Below are 21,947 nucleotides of genomic sequence, written 5' to 3'. Positions count from 1 at the left end.
AAATCCTCTTGTTCATTTACTTTTCCTTTACTTATTATCCTTCTGTTTTCTGGTTTCCTGTAATGCTTAGAATGAACATCTTTATTTTCCATAATGTTTACCCATCCACATTTACAATTTTACTCCATCTTTGTTCTTTTTCCAATTTCTTCTTATTTTTCCCTCAGTTTAGAGTCTCATTCGCTGCCTCTCTTCTCCTTTCTCTGCCACTGGGTTATGTTCTTTTATCTCCATGGTAGCTGTGTTCTACATGATTAATGTTCATTTGACAAGGAAGTGTGCAAATACTGCAATATGCAAAAGAAACAAACTGTGAAATGTAGAAGATGGCATACATTTTAGAGTAAAATCACTGCAGACCCAATCTGAATTGGCAATTTTTCATTTACATTAAAATACGCATCCAAATGTCCTGTTGATTTTCAGAGATAATTGGGGCGAATAGTTCTAACAGTGTAGCAAATACCATTCGTAATGTATTTTCAGTTCCTGGTACTGTTGAAAAATCAGTGCACTTCTCGAAGTTGCTAGAGAAGACCCAAATGTTTACTGAAAGTTGAAACTTGAAAGGTACTTCCTTGGCAACCTGTTTCTTACATAAGCTGCTTAAATACAGTATCAGGATTGGGTGTTAATGGCAATGATTTATTGTGGTTTTTTTAAAGGAGGAATGAAACATTTTTAAGTGTACAATGACTTTTATATCCATTAGTTAGCATTTAAAAAATAACTTATCTGTATACAGCTACAGTATAGCAATGTAGGCTTGCCACAGGGACCTTCTTGCACCTTATACACAGGCACATGTTTGGTAACCCAAATAATTGGACATGATTTTTTTTTTTTGGTAGTGATTGTTCACCAAAAGCAACAAGTAAAACTTACTAAACTAAAATTGTGATATTTTCAGGAACTTCAGTGCTATGTTAGAAGAAATTCAGGTACACTTACGTGGAGAATACTTAATAAATATGAAATAATTGTATACCTAGTGCTTTTCTTGCTTGTGTGATTCAGATCGATATTGTTTGCAGTGATGTTTTGGTAATGATTATTACTGGAAGTCTTTGTCATTCACTTTGCTGTTAGATTTTCGAAGAGAGAATGTGCTGCCTCACTCTACCTCCAGATCCAGACTTACTTTATTGCTCCAGTCTCCCCCTGTGAAATTCCTTATCAGCCCAGAGTTCTTTACAGTGCTGCATTCTAACCCTGTGAGTATAGCATCTACAGCTGAAAGACTTTCATAAATACGTGCTTATAAGTATAGTTGTCTTGTGTACAGAGATACTGCTCAGTGTTTGATGCAAAGATATTGGTAATACATAGAGAGGCTGGATAAATGCACACACTCATCATCATTCCTTGCAATTGGTGGGCATCAGAGTTGTCCTAGTTGGCATTATAGCTTCTACAGTTTTTATTCTTTAACTCAGTTCTTCATCTTTCTTATGATACAAAACTCATTTGTTTATCAAAGCAATAGCTTTCTTATTGTGCTTTGCAGAGGGTGAGAGACAATTCTGAATACAAAAATGGTGCTTATTTTTTAAGATAACTTTGCAGCTTATGGGATGATTTGTTTCGCCCAGATTGCCTGGTTTATATCAAAATATATTAGAGGTCACACTGAAGAAAAAAGCATCTTAATATATATTTTCCTTTTCTGTTTTGCCTGTTCTTCAGTGCTGCTTCTTATATAGTTTTTTTTTCTCCAGTGTTTCTTTTCCTTTGTGTAATGGGATGTATAGTGTAAACAGAAGTAATGGAATGAATAATTTATTGTCTGCAAGTACCCCTGTTAATAATTCAGTGTTTTTTCAATTACTGGTCAGTGTTAGTTTGGTTTTGAGAGAGATATATATATGCTTGTCTGTATCTGAATAATTCTGCTTAGCTTGCACAGCTTTATCTTGAATATATGAAATAGGACAGAGGTAGAGAAGACCTCTGGCCAGAGAGTAGAGGTGTAGGGGCATAGAGTGATTTAGGCAGCAGTACAGTGCAATAGGAGGGCCTATGTCTTGGCTTCTGTTTATTGCTAATCCTGAGAGAATGACCTGGTTTCTGGTTTGCTGTTTTTTTTTTGGAGGGAAGGGCGTTAACTGCTTATTTTAGCCCTTTTATTTAAATTTTTCCCTCTTTTTCGGTGCTCTCCTTTTACTTTCTTATTTCAATTTTATTACATAAATTACACATGGACATGCAATGATAGGGTATTTTTGAAAAATCAATAGGTGGAAACAATATTTATGTAGATTTGTGACAAGTTCTACAAGCTTATGTATCTCTGTCCTGCAGAAAACTTTACCAGCTTTATTGCTGTATTCTATGGCTGCATTTGACTCATTATTCCAGAAACTGGAAAATATCTGTGAAATCTTTACTTTTAAAGCAATTTTAATGTTATAGAATTCTTCACAGTTCCAGGGACAAGTGTGGTAAATGGAATCTGTAATATACTTCACACTGCTGAAGTGAGTCGATTATGAAATTTTGTATATCTCAAGCAAAGTAAGAAACATCAAACTCTTATCACAAAACCTCAGAAAGAGGACCATTTTTTGCATACCATTGTGGCCTAGTTGGAGATAATTTTTAAGGTTTTATAGATGATTAGATGATTTATTTACAGTGTAAATGTTGTCTTTTGTAGTAAGAAGAAATTTTATTTTTTAAAAACATTTCCTTTTGTTATTTATTTCTCAGAGTGCCTACCGCATGTTTACAAATAACACGTGTTTGAAGCACATGATCACCAAAGTCCGGCGGGACACCCACCATTTTGAACGTTACCAGCATAATCGTGATTTGGTGGGCTTCCTCAACATGTTTGCTAACAAACAGCTGGAGCTGCCGAGAGGTTGGGAGATGAAACATGACCATCAGGGCAAGGTAACTAATGCACATGTGGCTCTTTTGAGTGCTTGATAGCGGATGTTGCGATGTCAGGACTCAGTTGGTTGCTCTTAATGAGTGTAAGTGCACGTAGTTCTCCAACTGTAAAAGGTGCACATCCTTTTCTCCTGCTTTTGCCAAAAGAAGATTGGAATTTCTCATCTGTGCTAAAAAATCAGTAGCCTTTTTACAATGAAAGAAGTTGCTTAGATTCCCTTGGATGTTTAAAACTTCTTTTGAAAAGAATTATCTACTGTGTAAATATAAGTTGTTCAGTGAAGTTCTTTGGAGTTTTGAATGTGTACTCATAAGATAATTTAGGTGTAAAGTTACTTTATTATTACTGAATTTTATTTACTTATTGTTGAACCATTTGTATTAGTTTTTTCTTGTTTAACTGTCAAGCTTTTCCTTAGGGCTTCCCTCCCCCCTCCCCTTCTTCAACCTCAGAGTCTTGAATGGGATTCCTTAGTGTGCATTATTTGCATTTTTTTTCTTTAATAGCTAATCGTTTTCTAGGTGAGTCCTCTACCCAAATGCTAAGTGGGTCCAGTGTTCATCAGTTTCTGAGATAAAATGGGTGCACTTAAGACTGGGATAGCTCTGGGGATGGTCACTCTGTTGGTTATGTATTCGTTAACAGGAAAGAAATTGTGTATCATAGGTTTCATTAATAGGGATCTTGAATGGTTGCAAGTCTTACTGCTTTTCAAAACAGATATCACTTTTCAATTTCTAACAAAATATTTTAAAATCAAAGAATAGACATTTTTATAGTAGTAGCACAATTTTAATGTAACTTTATACTAGTGTATCTTCACTATCTAGAATATGATTTTCTTTGTGGAAGATAGGAGGGTTAAAAATAGGCTATGATTAGTATGTGAGGAAGTGATAAGGCTATCAGTTCATGTGAGAAGTCCTAATTAGGACTCTAGGCATATTAAGCTTCTCAGTTCTTACGTTTATCCGTCTTGGTACAGTTAGCTGTGAGTGTCCATATAAATAATGATCTTGATGCTTGAGAAGATTACAGGCAGATGCTAAACTGAAGGGTAGAAAAAGTGCTTGAGGGTTGTTTTCTTCTTGGCTTTAACAACTCTGGAAAGCACTGTGTTTTTTCATTAGAAAAACAATTAGGAATGTGCAATTATACTAACTTAGGTCTTTGCGTGTCTCACTCTTTTTCCTGTTTTAAGTCATTGTTTTTCTGTTCAGTTCTTCAGAGGCCAGTTTTCTCCTGAAGAATACAGCAATTTTCAATTGACTTTAATAGGCACTCCATAGAGAGAACTAGACCTTTGGATTTCTGATGTAGTATTTGGTAACAGTGATGCTTCCACAACATTAATCAACGAGAGGAAGCACTGAATAAATCCCCACTGGGATTTCTTCACTTTGAATTAGGCTCAGTATTGTTCATTTTCATTATGTTGAATTGCCTTTTCACAAGTAGCACTTGTGGGCAGTAGAAAAGCCTATTCAGCACTCAAGAGAGATGATGGCCAGTACATGGTGAGACCAGTGCTTGATGAGACCAAACTGAAACTGGACCTGCCTTTATTAAAGTATAAAGCTAAAGAGAAGCAAGTAGAAATTAGCCATGCCACAATATATATTTTCTTTCGCTGGCTACTCTCCCCTGCTGAGATGGGAAGAGTATGTATTTTTCCAAGTATATCATAGTAAGAATCTTGGTGCTCTTGCTCACAAGGCACGGTGGTCGTTCTGACCCTTACACAGTGCTGAGCGGTAGAGTTTTTACTCCCCAATGCCAGTGCGGTCCTGGTTGCTTGTCCACTTTGCAGGCTGTCCTCCAAGGTCAGCTGGGGACTGCTTACCTCTGAACTCCCTTCAGAGCTGCACAGCAAAGCCCAGTTGCCCACTACTCTTTGACTCCTCCATGTATCCCCTACAGAAGATAAAATCCATTTGGCATGCAGGTCTCCCTAAAAGGTAACTAGGATGTTGTTTCTCATTGGCGTTACAGATGAATCTTCATCAGCCACTGACCACAGGGAGGCAGAAGACCATTGAAAAAGGTGGTAGCAGGACGCATCATATAAGCTAGATAGGTCCTTGAGCTGAATTCTGTCTGATAACTTTGAAATTTTGCATTGCTGCATACACATGCATACACACATGTATTATACAGATAAGCACCCCAGTGCATTTGTGCAATATGTGTAAGCACATGTTCATATTTTAAAGCCAGATGCAAATGTATATACTTTTAAATTAGATCTCTGCAAGATGTACAAATACATAATAAGTTATTGTAGGACATTTTTGGTTTTTCTTTCCACAATGAAAGAATCCGTTGTAATTGATTACTAATGTCTTCAATACGAAGAAAAGGTATTTTAGCAAGCTTCATAGACTTTAATTGGAAGAATAACTTGGGCAACTATCTGTGTTTAATGGGCTAAATGTAGTTTTGGCACTACCCATCTTATGTCAGTCTCTTCAAACATCATAGATTTATGGATTATAGCTAGACAGGAGTTATGAGAGGAATTTTTTTGAAAGGCGACTGTGAGCCACGCTGTATTTTGAGCTGTGTGCCAATGTCCAGATTAGCCCAAGGCCTTGAAGCTCCAATGATTATCTTCACTGATGCTTCAAAGTAGTAATTTATGCTTTATTTTAAAGTAGGCTGCTACTAGCTGGCCTGCAAGCATTCATATTTAGTAAGACGTGATTGTCTTTAACTTAGTGTTTAAACTGAGTTGTTTATTTAAATGTAATGCTAAAGAACACTACATGCAATGTTAGATTGCATTAACTCAAAGAACTGTGTAGCACAACTCTGGGTAGCACTTTCTCCTATATTGAATCAGTACCTTTTTTTTCTAAGTGATTTTACAGTATAATGTTGACTTAATGAAATCAACCTTTGTTTTGATGAAAGTGCTTCTAGATATAATAGTAGATAGAGGGACATTAAAAAAACCCTATACCAACCACTTGCTAGTAAGTGAAATAAACCTATCAATCAAGAGCAAAATTTTCACAAAGCCTGGATATGTTCCAACAGCCTCTTCCAGTCGTTTTCCAGGCCCAAACCTGAAATTTCACAGTGGCTTTCATTCTGCTTTCCCACTGGTTTCATATTCTCTAATCTGTATACTTGCACTGCAGTTGGCATCATTATTTGTCATGGTGAACAAGTCCTGCATCAGGCTCAAACATTGCAATTAAAACTGCATTTTTGAATACACTTTATGGTTTTTGAATCGTGGAACAGTCAGTTTCACTTGCGTATCTGTAACTATGTCAGATGATCAAAACAGAGTTCTTCCTTACTGTTGAGGTAATGTGATTCCTTGCTTGTAGGCACAGGTTACAGGTACAGGCAATCGTGGTTAGTGCTGTAGGAGGCTTGCTGCCCTCTTCTGGAGCATTTCTTAGGTTTTGCAACTTTGGTGTCCCTCCATATGCTTCTCCTTCCTTGGGAAATAGAAGTATGAGCGTTTTCTCCCACCACAATCCATAAAGGTATTTAGTTGCTGTATAGCCTGACACACTGGTTTGTCTACCTACCTTCGCAGCAGTCAGAAGAATTGCATTTTCCCTGGTCTGGCTATACCAAGCAGCCTGAAACAATGATTCATGAATACTATAAGCTGGTGTTGCTGTCAAAAGAGCCAGCTCTGCTCTCCTCTCGTCCCTGGTGGGCTGACTGAGGTTAGAGGAAAGGGACAAACAGAGAGTAATTTTAGCCTGGACCAGCTCCCCAGCTGGGTTCACTGTGTGGCTACACAAACACTTGTGCCAGCACAAGGCAGGAAGGGTGCGCAAGGGATGAAACAAGTGGTCAGGGTGGGGGAAGATGAGAATGTTTCTTTCGCTGACACTGCAGGACTGAATTGTTTATGAAATTGTGGTCAAAGTACCTCACTGGTATCCAAACATAGAAATGGCTCCCGCAGTCCCCGACCACCTCTTTGCTGGTCCAGATTCTTTGATTCCTCAAACCAGATGTCACTTTCCTGTAACTCTCCTGCTCAAAACCAGGATCTTTTTTTGCCACTTCCACGTGTTTCCAGCATTGTGACTGAAAAAAAGCGAAGTGTGTTGAAATAGAACAGTGCTGGTTTCCAAGTGCAACACGAACACTGGAAAAAGTTTAAATTTCACGGCTTAGAAACATTTTTGATTCAAATTGGACAGATTTGTAGGAGGTTTGCATTTTCCAGGATACATGCTCCTGTGACCTTGCTTTCAGCAAATGGCTGACTGGCCAGTATGTGGTAGTTCTCAATGGTTGCCTGGTTTAAATGTTTTTGTTGCCATCATCTTTGTGCTCCTGACTGACCTTTATTTTTGGTTTTGTTTGTTGTTTTTTTTTTGTTTGTTTGTTTTTAAGGTTAGCGAACTTAGAATAATTCTATCAGGAGGATGACAAAAATGCCTGTTGGCCTGTAATCATAGTTCATCACAGGATGCAATCATACACTTGACATAGATACACCCAATTGTGTTCATAATTATATGGTAAATAGTTCACAAAAGGGAATGGTTTTGCCATTTAATGACATCTTTTCAGATGCTTATAAGGAAATGAAAGGGAGAATACACCAGGATTACTTTTATTAAAGACTTAAGTCTTCTCTTCTTGACAATCATAACAAAGCTTCCTAATTCTGATGCTTGTCAGATGAGAATTTCAAAGGGCTTTATAGACAGGAATGAGGTAAGGCATTAAAGAATTCATCCCTTCAGTGAGATGGAAAACTGTTATCCCTCTTCTGCTGAAGGGAAATGCAAGCTACAGAAATGTGAGGAAGATTTTCCAAGCCTCACATCAGCAAACGAAACCTAGATCCTGAACAGACATTAACCTCAGGCATGCTAAAAAAAAAAAAGTATTGGCTATAGATTCTTTCTTCTTTCTCCTTCTCTAGGCTTTCTTTGTTGACCACAATTCCCGCACAACAACGTTCATTGACCCCCGGCTTCCCTTGCAGAGTAGCCGGCCCACTAGTGCGTTAGTCCATCGGCAGCACTTAACTAGACAACGCAGCCACAGCGCTGGTGAGGTAAGGATCTGCCCCTTCTCTTTGGGAACCAGTGGGTTTTTAAGATCATCCTCTTTCATCCTCCGTTCAGAATTCCATGTTGTGAGGAGCATGATTCTTCTGTAAGCGTATGGTACTCATCCGTAAAGATCTATGGTTTTATTTGCTAGCCATTGTTGCTTTTGAAATGCATGATTTCAGAGGAAAAACATCAGACATGAGTTTCTCTTACTTTTAATTTGCAGTAACCCCATTTAACGACAGAAGAGCATCTGATTACAGATTACCAGTATCTATATCCTGTTTTTTGCTGTCAAAATATGTGTATTGTTGTCTAGCATGGTGTCTACCAAGTACGTTGATATACTCTGCAAATAAGAGGGGGGGAAAAAGTGCATGTGTTGTATATACATCTAGATGTGCAACTTTCTGAGTAAGTATAAAAAAAATCTTACCACATGTAGGCTTATCAGATTGTTGTATACATTTGCATATGTATTTCATCTCTACTTTCTAAATAAATACATGGAAAACACTATTTTGTTCATACGTCACTGTGGACCATTTTCACTGTCAGTCTCCATAGTGTTGTTGTAACTTCTTTTTTAGTTGTGAACAAGTGTATGTACAATGAGTTAGACTTCAGTTGTACTTTATTTAACCTCCATACTGTTATCTGTAAGTTGTCTTCTCAGGGGAGGGCTATTCCATGCCAGCAATTAAAGGTAATACAATTTAGAATGGTGAGAGAAATGCTCTGATTTAACCTTTTTATAGCTCAGTCTTGCGGCAGATGAAGTTCTGCCAGAGGTCTGTTTCAGAGCAAGTATGAATCTTCTCTGCCACTTCTTTAGCAGGACTTCCGCTGAGCTGCAGCGAGTGCCATACCACTGGCTGCGTATCTTGTCATATCCTGTCTGAACATGGTTTAGTCACCCATGATACTTTCCACCCCCAATGTAAGGTATATTTTACAAGTAGTTTTAAATAGCATTTTCCGTCAATTTGGTGATGTGATGTAGGCAACGATGTCTTACAGCAGGCAAGGAAGCTAGAAGTGTCTTCATATAGCTATTTAGGTCTTTGATAGGGTGAAGCAAGTATTTCTGTTGTGATTGATTTATAACAGAGCAGAAATAATTTTTTCCTTAACTTTACGAAATACACACTGAAATTATCTATAAGCAGCATTCAGAAGCTCTGCACTTAAAACAGAGAGATTCATGTCAACCATGCTGCTGAAGTTGTCAATACTGCAAAATAAGTGTAGTTTTTCCTCCAGGAAGTCATCATATTGCATATAAACAGGGCTGATTACCTCTCAAAATTTTCCACTCCTTCTAGATACATGAAATTCCTTAAACCGTGTTTCTACATGTAACTGTAGAAGTATTTCCTTGATATTGTTACAATTGTAACTTGAATTGAAGTATAATTCCAGATAGGAATTTCAAACATAGCAATTCAACACAGTATTCTTATTCTGGGATTAATGATGTAATGATGTTCATTTCTATGCATATGTATGAATCTGAACACCACTTTTTTCTTCTGCGCTTATGACTTATGTATTGCATATTTGCAGCTATTTTTCCTATTTTTAAATAATTGCATTTAAACCATTGCAAGGAACTGTACATTATTGCAAAAGGTGAATACTTAATGAAAAAAATTCTCAAAATACTTTCTTTGGATTTGTTTTGCCATGAACTTTATTGTTTTGAAGCCACTGACCCCGTTTTTACAAGGAGATGCTCTAAAGCAAACATTTACCAGTGTAAGGAGTGCCTTTTTAGCTAAAGCTGAACTGCAGCATGAAACTGGAGCTGATAATAATGGCATTCCTTTTCCAGCACAGTGCCTACAGGAAATAATTTTTCACTTTTCTGAGAGAGTATTATCAGAGAGCACAAAGATCTTGGGAGATACCTCAGGACTTTTGCTTCTTCGTGATTTCAGAGCCTGGGTTTATAAACAACCTTTATAGCTCTCTGATCTTTTGCAGTTAAGATGTTTTGGAAATCTCTGAAGCTTGGAAGTGTAGTTCAAATGCTAACCATTACATGTAGGCAGAGGAACTGAGAAGTAAATATAAAGGTTCAGCAGGATGAAAAAGAGGTTGAACAAAATGATTTGTATAGATAAAATACAAAATACTGATACCATAGAAATGACTGAAGCCTCAGCACACAAACGACTGCAGAAGTTGCCCTGACATCACAGATACTACCAGGAACAATTTTACATTGTGGTTCTACCCTGAAAAATGTTCATATGCAACATTTTTTAATCCCAGAAGGTGAACACAAAAAAATCAGAACAGTTTTACTGGACGATTGTAGGAAACATTTTTGCCAGTTTTGGACTCATTTGCCTTGCCTGAATGTGAACTTGCTTCTTTATCCTCCTGCTTCAGCCACAAAATTGTTTCCAGTTCAAATTTAATGAAATTCCATTCAGACACAGAGGTAATAGAGGTGCTAATGAAGGAGCAGAATTTGATTTTCAGAACCTTTGATATGGTTAAAGATGTCTATGAAGTACAAAAGACCCTCTGAAGGAATCCCAGTTTGAATTTTTTAGTCCCTTTTCAGAATGGGACTATTATTTTAAAATAGCCATAAACTTTCAATCAGTTTTGATTCTTGGTATTAATAGGCACAGTATACTAAATAATGTTTTACTAATAACTGTCATACAACACAGCTGATTCCTGCTACACTTACTGAGTATAGTGATCAAGCAAAGCATTTACTTACATGCTTAGTTTTAAGTCATATGAGTTCTCATGCTTATGTACCCGAATGTATATGCTGGCATAGAGACAGTCATTGTGTGACTTGCATGTTTTCAGGTTGGAGAGGATTCCCGTCATTCAGGACCACCAGTTTTGCCAAGACCGTCTAGCACATTTAATACCGTCAGCAGAGCTCAGTACCAGGATGTGGTTCCAGTGGGTATGTCAGCATACAGCCTCTTTTCAGAGAAGTTCTCTGTGACTGAGTGTGTCATGTTAGTGTGCACTGCTGGGTTTCTCATTTGGTTGGAGTGGGTGGAAGTTATCATTTGTTCTGTCCATCAACATTTCTCAGTTGTTCAGTTGCAACCTGCAGGAGTAGTACTGAGAAGTCTATCTGTGCAGAACCAAATAACCGATGTGAAACTTCTACCATCCTAGCTCGCTTACTCTGTGTGGTGACAGGAAGAGTTGAAGGCAGTGAACCAAGTTGTGTCCTAATTGGACTCCATGTATTCCAAGTGATTTTTGTACAACTTCTGAGGATCTATTTTGGCAGCATTCCACAAAGTGTTAATCAGCTTGGAATTAGTCATTAGCTTAATTTTTGTTCTCAGTTACATACACACAAAGTTACTGACTTCTGTGCCACCAAGAACAGAATTTAGCTTATTGAATCTAACAGCTGTCACATTGTGCTAAATCAAGATAAATTAATCCGATTGACTGTAACTGGCTCTTTGTACTGTGGCATGTTTACTTGAAAATCTCTGCTAATTTAAATCCTTCCCCTTGCCGTGGACACGGTGTGCATACGCTGCAGGCTCAGCAATTAGTGAGGATTTGGTATGGCTGTTTCCAGTGCGTGTTTAATGTTTGAGAATGGGTTTCAGTGCAGTGAAAACCAAGGTCCCTGTAATTTTATTCTAGCAATGAATATTCTAGTTTGACCTTAGCTAAGAGTGTGAGTGATAAAATATAATGGAAATTGCTAACAAAATTTGAGCTGTTAACAGTGGGAAGGACGTGTCGCAATGAGATTTGGTTCATAATCAAGAAGCGTGTTCCCTAAATGATAGTAGAATCGGTAGCCTTACATGAAGAAGTATTAACACAATATTGCTAAACTTAAAACTGTGAACATGAAGTCTGCTGTCATTATTGTTCAAAACTCAGAAGGAATGCAGTCCTGTCTTTTAGTATCTGCTTGTTTCAGCATATTTTTGTTGATGTTTTCAGCTTACAACGACAAGATAGTTGCATTTTTGCGGCAGCCCAATATCTTTGAAATTCTACAAGAGCGTCAACCAGATCTTACCAGGAATCATTCACTCAGGTAGTAAAATTAGTGAACTTTGCTATTCCCATTTCAATACAAAATGCTAATTAGAATTAGTTCCTTTCATTAAAATTAGCAGTGGAACGTAACAGATTGTAGACTTTTGGCCTATTCAAACATATTCATAAAGCTGTGGGAAATAGTTCTTTATTGTATTTCTATGTAACTCCCTGAAATAAGGTTTAGGAGAACAGAGGTAATGTGTTATTACCAAATAAAGGTGCCTGCAAGGAAATATTTGGAACAACTGGCATAAGAGATTTGCTGATGTCTTCAAAATGTGCCAAGACAGCTGCATGGCACGGCAAATGTGCCCATTCATTTGAGTATGTGTACAGCTGGGAGCGTGAGGCAGAATGGCATTTGATTATGTCTTTATCTTCTCAATGCACATTTACCAAAAGGCTGTCCTGACCTAATCACCTTGGAGGTAATCTTATATCAATCAAAATTTTTAGTGTTTCTCCAAAATTTACAAAATGGGTGTCTACAGGTTTTTGCATAGTCCAGTGAGATCTGATGAAGGATGATCTTTGATTGTTATATGGTTGTTATAACTCCCTCGTATGCTTAGGAAGGATAAAAAGTGAAATTCAGAGAGTGACAAGATCCCTCTTTAAGTGTATCCCGCACAAAGATGCTTTAATTCATGTACTTGGGCATAAACGATGGAATAACTAACAGCTCGGATATTAGTGACTAGGACTCAAATGACTGTATTCTTCCTTGGACACTAAATTTAAAAAATGCTGGTTTGATGGTTGCAGTCTGTCCTGTGCAAAGAGCTGCCAATGCAGTGCTCTGTGTTCCAGATACCTATCCACACTGGCTAGCGTAGCAGCCAGCACTGTTTTTCATTTTTTTTCCATTCTCATAGTGTTACTTATTGATCCCTTTCCCTCCATGTCGTGCAAGTTCCAGAAATTCAACAAGCTGCCCTGTTTCACAGTTTCCCAAAGCATTGTGTTCTAACAAGTTTTGTGATGAGGCTTCTGTGTTAATGATTTGTTTTACCCTCTAAATAAATCCCGGCTGACAAACCTGAAATGATGTACTAGCAGAATACACATTCTCTAGAAAATACAGAGAAAAGGAGGAAAATAAAAATCTACAGTTCTCAGCCTGTCAAAACAGTTCCTGTATTGCATCCGTATTGCTACAGGCAAGTTTGTCTCACCAGGCTTGGTTTGAAATGTGAGCAAACTAATCTGTTGGGAAATAGTATACAAACAATTTCTGATTATTAGTAGTTTTGTTATTCCTTTTTCCTTTCCCCATGGTGCTTGGCTTTCTTTGCTCTGATAGCAATCAGAGTGTTATTTTCTTCATGCGTTTTGTGGTTTTTTTGATAGAGTTCAGACTGTTCAAAAGACTTGTTGGTATTATCAGATTCTGCTTCTTGTAGAACCTTGCTTCCCAATTACAGAATCATAATTTGCCACAAGCTGAGCTCTTCTCAAGAAAAGATGGTTTTCAGATTGAAAATGGAAGATCAAAGGATAAAAGATACTGGTTTCTGTAACTCCTCATTTACTTGAGACTATATATCCTTTTGTATGCTTATTTCATGAATAGACTGAAGATATATGTCTAACCTGCTTTAGCAAAATGACTGAGGTTTTTAATGAACATAGTTTTATTTTACGTTAACTAGGATTGGTCAGAGAAGCCTTTCTGTTAAGCCGAATGGTTCCATTCTAGTCTCAGTTTTTGAAGTTAGTATATTTGATTAAGGTAAAGTATCTTCCATTATACCTCTCCTTTATTCTTCTAGAGCTGATGTTTCAGTAACATTTCTTATATTTTTATAAAGATCCCAGTTTCATTTTTCCTGTTTAGTCTTTTAAGACCCTGATTTAGCAAGTTACTGGAATCCATGTCTGTTTGACACATTGTGAGACTAAGCAACTCCAATGACATTACTGTAACACTTGATGAATTAAGACCTAAGTGAAATTCCACACTGTGAATTCTTTGTCATTTTTTTTTAGTGTAGTGATTAGTACAACTGTCTGAAATCTATTTCTCTGAGAACCTCAGTGCAATTGAAGTAGAATGATGATACAAAATATTATTACTATTATTATTACATAGGTGAGGAGGAAGATCAGTATTTGTCCAGTGGAAGAGGACAGAGAATTTGAAAAGATTTCTTACATTTTCTGTCTAAAGTAATTTCTCATTCCTAAAAAAAATTGAGATGTGATAAGAAGTTGAGGGTCCATTAAAATATACAATGAAAGTATACTACAGGTAGAAAATTGTTGTTCAGAGGTTTTGTGGTGGAGTGAGAACATTGTACTTATCATACTATTATTAAGCATGTAGCCAGGATCAAATCTCATTCCAAGCCACCACAGATAAAACTGAGAGGCTGTTAAATAATGTAAAAGGCTTCAGGCAAAGGCATTTATTAGATATTAAACATAATTTATATCTTAACAGAAGGTAAAAAGCTTATATTTAAAAAGCTATCATTGAAATCACAACTCCTGAGAAGTCATGGACTGCATTAATTTGGAGGGCTGCATACGTTAGTTAACCCAGAAAACATCCTTCTTGTTCCTGGTGTTGCTGCCAACTAAATGCTAAGATATATTTTGTAATCCACCATTTCTTTCCTCAAACCTTGCCATTTGGGCACTGATGTAAATTGGAGTAGGCGCTCCAAGTGTCCAGATGTCCCTGCCCTGGGCACTCTAGGGCCATCCTCTCCAGTGCGCAGCGCACGTTAGCTTTGGCTTGGCGCCCTGCTAGTGGAGCTGTGGGGCTTCCAAGCTGAGCTCTGAGTCTTGACTGGCTGCAGCCACAGCGTTGACAAAGCAAGTGCATGACTTTCAGTACCTCTCTTCATAGAGAAACATTGAATTACACACTCCTGCTACAGCCACAGCTGCCACCCTGGCAAGCAGGGACTGGGGGGCTCTGGGCGCAGCCTGGTCGCGCCCCTTTTTCACCCGTGAATATGCTGTAAATGTAGTGCAAATTACCAGGGAATGTGCGTTGGGTCCACTGTTTGAGGTCTTTATGCACCATGATTTTAGAGATGGATGGCAAGAAATGTGGTTTGATCCAAAATTTGTTTTGATCATTTTGCTGAAACTGCTGTGCATGAAATGATGTGTTTCAGAAATTCATAGTGCAGCTTAAACTGTGTGTAGCTGCCAGCAGCCTTGTTACAGTGCCGATTGCATGGATCGTTTTTGACCTCCTTGTCACTGTTGGTAGTAGGACAGTGGGGTAGATGGAGCTCTAAGCTGAGCCAATGCTACTGTTCTTGTGGGGAGTTCTTTACTTTTCTGTTTGTTTGGGGGGTTTCTCCTTTGGAATTGGGACAGTTTTTACTACATGGGTTTGGTTTTTGTTTTCTTTTCTTCCTGAAGAGTAAGGCCAAATTAGAATTTATCTTTACAGTACCATCATATACCTTGTACTGACAGAAAATAAAAGGGATGTACTTCTATTTTAGCATGCAGGAAAAAACTCTACAGAGGAAAAGAACAGGAATCAGCCAAGGATTTATATTTAATATAGATCCTAAAAATCTGTGTGCTACCATGCTCAGAGTTTAGGATGCATAGATTCCACAATAGTGACCAAACTGGGTCTGGGAGGAAGGGTGTGTGCTTGAGTGAGACAGAGGGGGAGAAATAGTACAAGGGTTTTTCTGGAAGATCTCTTAAATGCAGTATGGTGCGAAAACCCAGCAAGTGTGCATTGTGATGTGTGGCTTGCATTTGTACAAAGGTTCAAAAAAAGACAGTACCTCTTAAACAGTTCACTTTCAGAATAGTAATGTCCTCCCACAGGGCTCAGCCTCCTACTTTGAATTCAGGGACACAGCTGGCATGAACTTGAAGGACTGATTTTTTAATTTTATTTTTTTTTACTGGTTAGATGGCTGTACTACCTGAAGCAGCCTGAGCATTGAAGAGATGAGGGCAACAGGAGAATCATTCCTCAGAACAAATTAGTTTCTTGGTTGTAATATTTTGCTGCTCACATGGACATGGTGTGGCAGGGAAAAAAATGGTTTCTGAAATACAGAAACATAACCCAGAGGTTTTTATGATATACTCTGTACTTTTTCTTGTTGCTGTGGTGTACATTGGAGCCTTATTTGCAAAAAATATTTTGGAAGTCTTTTTTTGCATACACAGGGAGAAGATCCAGTTCATTCGGACAGAGGGAACACCTGGGTTGGTGCGTTTATCCAGTGATGCAGACCTTGTCATGTTACTCAGGTAGGCACTGCTGCTTTCAGTGCACATATGGAATACGCTATGGCAGCTGCTGAGGAGCCTTTCAAAGGGTAGTGTGTGCTGATTTAGTGAGCTAATCATTTCCCCTTCCAGTACTTGGACTTGCAGCTGGGAGAGCTACAAGTAACGGGTCGGATTTTTTATTTTCATCATGTTCAGTTTCTAGGTGGTAGTTGGAGGTCACATTTTCTCATAGGAGTGAGGAAGTGTGATATTCTGTCTGAGGAAGGGCAGGTGCAAGAGCGCTGTGCTTGTGATTTACATGGGTTTGCCCAGACCATCTTTTATTGTCCTGTCGCATCCAGCTCTGACATTTAGATAGGTGGTACAGTTTAGACCTCTCTGCAAGAATGTGCATTCTGCTTCTTTAAGAATGCATCTGTTTAGTTCTGTGGTTTGGAAAGTCCCTATTTGTGAACATTTATACTTGAGATGTTTTTTTATTACTTAATGTCTTGCTGCCTCTTCACTATGCTGTCAAGCATTGTCCCCTTTAATAAAGGAAATACTATCACAGAGTTCAAGAAATGGGAAGCTGCTTCTTTAATATTTTTTTATTTAAGCAATTAACTCAAAAAATCAGGCAGATTTTTTGCTAGAAATAAACCCTTGTATCTTGATGCTATATTCTCATCCATTGTAAAAGTGCATCAAGAAATTCATGAGTACATTTAAAATTTAATCTAGTGAAATAGGATTGGCATTAGTAGTAGTATTTTGAGGTCAGGTTGCATAATGATAATCCTCTCTGGTCCCTAAATCTCTGAATTAATTACAGCTATAAAAAAAGATCTCATTTTAAAGCCATGCTAAAGGTTTTTTGAAATGTGAATATTGCTTCTTAAAAAACCTTTTAAGATTTTTGGTTTGGTATATAATGCATGGAGATGACAGATTTTGCGTAGAAAAATCTGGCTTCGGCTATTTGGTTTTAAATAAAGATTGCATGAATGATTTTATCATTGCTTTTTGACTGGGTTTTGTTCCCTCTAGTGTTCTGTTAACAGTTAAGACTGCAAATAATTGTTATTTATATATCCACATATATATATATATAAAGAATATAAATGTATATAAAGCAAATTTAAAGTTTTGATTGCAATCTTTATTTTGTAGAAAAACAATAATCAGTATAACTAATTTTTAAGAGAAAAGTAGTAGCCACTGCCTGCCTAGAATAATTTTATCATATTCTTCAGATTTTATTTCTCTTAATCTACTTTTTTGCCCCCAAAAATATCTGACTGAAAAATGTTGCTTGAGGATTTTCTTCCCTTTTATTAATAATCTAATAGTACTATTGCCCCAAGGACATATTATTGATAAAATGTTATCTATGCATGCATTAGTTTCTTAATGTTGGATGTTAAACCTCAAGACTGGACTGAGTTATTGTGAGCTTATTGTGAGTAAATAACTGGTGTAAAATCAAAGTTAAAGTAGTGGTGTACTGAGCTAATGAAATTTCTTTTCTTACCATTTTTTAGTTTTGGTGGATTTTTACATTTAACAGTATCTTCTAGCAGGGTGTCATCATGACCCTTCTCTATGAAACTCTGAAAAAACTGCACTCTAATCATGACAACTTAGTCATCCTGGTGCTCAGGACACCTGGTTTCTGTATCTAGCATGGCTGGTTGGATGACATTGGGGAAGACTGTACCCATTTCTATGCCTCTGTTTCTTCAGTTGGGGGGGAATGATATAATTGTCCTGTAAAGCACTCTGAGATGTTATAAATAACTGGGTGGAATCGCTATTTCTGATATTTTTATTGCTTGGGAACACGGTACATTTTTTCACATGCTTCAGTAAATATTAAGTTGCAACTAACTAAAACCAAACCAACTAACCCCTATGTGTTTAGGGACTGAAGGAGGTACATTTTTAAAAATACTCTAAGAATAGCATTATATTATGCTGTCGTGGTTTAACCCCAGCCAGCAACTAAGCACCACGCAGCCGCTCACTCACTCCCCCCCATCCAGTGGGATGGGGGAGAAAATCGGGACAAGAAGTAAAACTCGTGGGTTGAGATAAGAACGGTTTAATAGAACAGAAAAGAAGAAACTAATAATGATAATGATAACACTAATAAAATGACAACAGTAGTAATAAAAGGATTGAAATGTACAAATGATGCACAGGGCAATTGCTCACCACCCGCCGACCAACACCCAGCCAGTCCCCGAGCGGCGATTCCCTGCCCCCCCACCCCTTCCCAGTTCCTAAATTAGATGGGTTGTCACATGGTATGGAATACACCGTTGGCCAGTTTGGGTCAGGTGCCCTGGCTGGGCATGAGAAGCTGAAAAATCCTTGACTACAGTCTAAACACTACTGAGCAACAACTGAAAACATCAGTGTTATCAACATTCTTCACATACTGAACTCAGAACATAGCACTGCAGCTACTAGGAAGACAGTTAACTCTATCCCAGCTGAAACCAGGACATATGCTTCAGATGTTAAGGAGAAAATAATTTTCAGTTTCTTCTTCTAAGCATGTTGTTTGGTGTACAATAGATATCATCATTTCAACTCTTAATTTAATCCAAGATTGAAATAGTGGTTTATATTTTATCATATTTTCAGCATCAAAATGTAACTTAGAGGAAAACAGCACACGGTCATGAGTGTAAAAAGACCTTCCAGAAAATACCCATTCAAAAAAAAATCTCATGCAAAAAAATTTTCTAGGTATTTGTTCAGTGAACATAGTAAGAAACATCTTTTATTTGAACATTGCTTTCATTGGCTGAACTCTCTAGTAAAAGATTGGCATGTGATTCTTTCTGTATTGCGTTTTTTTAAAAGAATTTTTACTTATCTCAACAGTTTATTCTTATCTGTGTTGTGTTTAACATCCAACATAGGCCTTGATATCAGATCCATTCTGGTATTAGATACTCTGTCTCTTTTTGGATTTGCTTGTGTCAAATTTGGGAAAAGACTGAAATTTTAATACACGTACAGACTGTATGTACACAGATGCAGTGATTAGGCTGCAAAATGTTTATTGTTTTTCTCTTAAAAGTTGTGTAGCAATAATAGATGAGGCATGAAATAACTCAACCTGAACAGACTAGATGTGATACCCGTTTCAGCAACAGTGTTAGCATTAAAGATAAAATAAAGAAGTAACTTATGCCAACAAGCTTACTATTTAATACACTCAACAAGTTCAGATGTGATTCTTAATCCTGGAGGCTTAGAATGTTTGTCTCTGTTTGTCTCTGTTCCTGGTCTTTGTGCAGTTTTGCAGATCTTTTTCCATGAAAGTGTGACTAAGGTTATTGACCCCTTTGTAATGAGAACACAAGTTAAAAAAAAAAAAAAAAAAAAATTAAAGGCTGATTAACTATATTTTAACCTTGAAAACATACCACATTAGGTATAATGATGTCCCATAAAAGTAGTAATTAGTCTTTCCAGTACTTTCAAGATCTGATTGAGGGAATGGCAATAGAATATTTTGTAGCACTCTAAGTGGCATAGTAGAAATAGGCAAGTGACTACCAAAGGAAGTGGGTTTAAAAACTAGGATTTATTCCTAGAAAATGAAAAAAGCCATTCATTCAGATAAGCATGTTATTTCTTCTTTGGTCCTTTTTACCAGCTTGTTTGAGGAGGAGATAATGTCATATGTGCCGCCACATGCCTTACTTCATCCTAGTTATTGCCAGTCCCCAAGAGGCTCGCCAGTGTCTTCTCCTCAGAACTCTCCAGGTAAGTTGCTCAGGCGCAGCTTCTGCAGGGGCTATATGAAACCATATCTCATACTTGCTAAGGACCAGTTCCAGATCAGTAAAGTCAGTAGTGCATTCCTGCTGCCTTCCCAGAAGTCAGAGAACAAAAACAACAGAAAATTTGTTTGACTATAATTTTTTGTCTGCTTTCCAAATTGAAATCCATGGCAGCCTAAAGCCAAGAAACTACTGTTTGGAAACTACAACCTATTCCCCTTTGTGGTTCCCAGCTTTTAAATGGATAAAGTTACATGAGCTGAAGCACATTCTGAGTGGTCAGTGAGCTTGTCACTGCAGTACTTTCATTATGATGGTATCTGTAGGACCCTGCAGTAGAGCTAGTCCCATAATTTAGTTTACATTATGCTGCATGTAATGACTTTCCACCTTTCTGAAGATCCAAGTTCTGTTGCTCCAGCAACAACAAAGATTTAGTCCTATTTTTGAGCAAAGTTACCAAGCATGATTGCATTTGACTGTCAAACTTGAACCTTTGCCTTGGGCTCACAAGATATTTTGCTGGTAGAAAAGATTGGTGTATTACAGCTTGAGAGGTTGTGATTTTGTTCTGACTTGTAAAACATGCAAACTTGGTTTTCACTGATGTGGAACAACTAAGTGACTGCTTATGCCAGGATCCTGATGTCTAGAGAATTAAAAATAGGAGCTGTAATAACTGTACATTAAAATGCTAGTGTTAATGGGGCTGTGGGGCAACGAGTGACAATTTTATGTAAAGCCAGATTGTTGTCCCTTAACATGAGTTCAAAAGATAGCATATTGCAGCTGTCTGGAAATACATGTCAGAATGGAATGAAATTGCTATTTCACATATTAACTAAGTTGCGGATCAGAACTAAATTGTTTCAAGTACGACAAGTTCCATTTGACCTCTGAAGGCTAAGTACAGCAATTTGAAGTTTATAGATGTCTCTGTTCTTAGTTTTCTCAAGGGGATATTAGGTAAGTAAAATAAAATCACTGCAGTAAATTGGAAGTGGCTTAAGGGGATTTCTACAAATTTGAGAACAAAAGTATAGATAAATAGAGAACATTTGGGATGTAAGCAACTCTAGGCAGTTCCAGACAACAAGAAAATTTTATCAGAAAAAGTACTGTGATTTTTCTGGGCATTTTCCAGTCCACAATCATAGAAAGCTTTGCCTTTTCAAGAAACCAGATTAAAACCATTCATAAACATGTCCTGAGTGGTAGCTTTTCCTGCAGCTGGACATAGGACCTATTTGAAAAAACTATCCAAAGACCTTAACGGTCATATGGCATTCTGCAAAGTAGCAAAATAAAATATTCACATGTATTGATATTTTCAATACATATATGGTTTAGGTAAAACTGTTTCCCTTTTTTGAAAACAAAGGAAAACTGAAATCTGCATGTATGCATCTTATTTCCAACTGCAAACCTGGCAGTCTTTTATAAGTAAAAACAGTTTTAGCTTTCAGAGTTACAATTTCTTTATTACTAGTACATGCACCAAAGCATGCTGGGCAGGCCTTCACTCCAACAAAGTAATTTTAAGGTGCATTGTGATATTCTCATCTATTCCTCAAAGAAGTAGCACATAGTTAAGGATGAACAGTGATGGTTTTACTCCTGTTCTCCTTAAAATTGTAATCTCTATTCTATTTCATACAAAAATATAAAGACACCATTGAATTTCCCTGTCAGTCTGCAAGTGTGCATGTTTGTGTTGGTGTACAAATGACTTTTTTGATGAGAAACTGTAAATAGCCCATCGTTTCTATGGAGGCTCTGTGTTTTTTCATCAGCTAAACTGGCTGTGCTGCACTGTACGAGGTTGCAGTTAAGGATCCATTGTTCAGATCAGTCATTGGTTGTACTTTCTCTTTTGGGAAAGATGAATAATCATGAAGCTACTCTTTATATCTGCTTTAGAATATAACCTCTTTGAAAATCAAA

The 21,947-nt window shown here is 37.4% G+C and overlaps 1 protein-coding gene across 2 annotated transcripts in view; it reads left to right on the top strand.

Moving 5' to 3' along the window:
- The window catches only part of HECW2 (HECT, C2 and WW domain containing E3 ubiquitin protein ligase 2), a 172,852-nt gene that overhangs the window by 125,207 nt on the left and 25,698 nt on the right, over positions 1–21,947 (top strand). For both annotated transcript variants that reach the window (XM_075028037.1, XM_075028038.1), the window contains 7 exons: positions 1,090–1,214; positions 2,710–2,895; positions 7,806–7,940; positions 10,774–10,876; positions 11,896–11,992; positions 16,156–16,239; positions 19,877–19,986. In XM_075028037.1, the coding sequence (XP_074884138.1) occupies positions 1,090–1,214; positions 2,710–2,895; positions 7,806–7,940; positions 10,774–10,876; positions 11,896–11,992; positions 16,156–16,239; positions 19,877–19,986 (840 nt within the window). The remainder of the gene's footprint in view (positions 1–1,089; positions 1,215–2,709; positions 2,896–7,805; positions 7,941–10,773; positions 10,877–11,895; positions 11,993–16,155; positions 16,240–19,876; positions 19,987–21,947) is intronic.

This window comes from Buteo buteo, chromosome 5, assembly GCF_964188355.1.
Source record: "Buteo buteo chromosome 5, bButBut1.hap1.1, whole genome shotgun sequence".
Lineage (NCBI taxonomy): Eukaryota > Metazoa > Chordata > Aves > Accipitriformes > Accipitridae > Buteo > Buteo buteo.
This window is presented reverse-complemented; position numbering and strand designations above follow the sequence as displayed.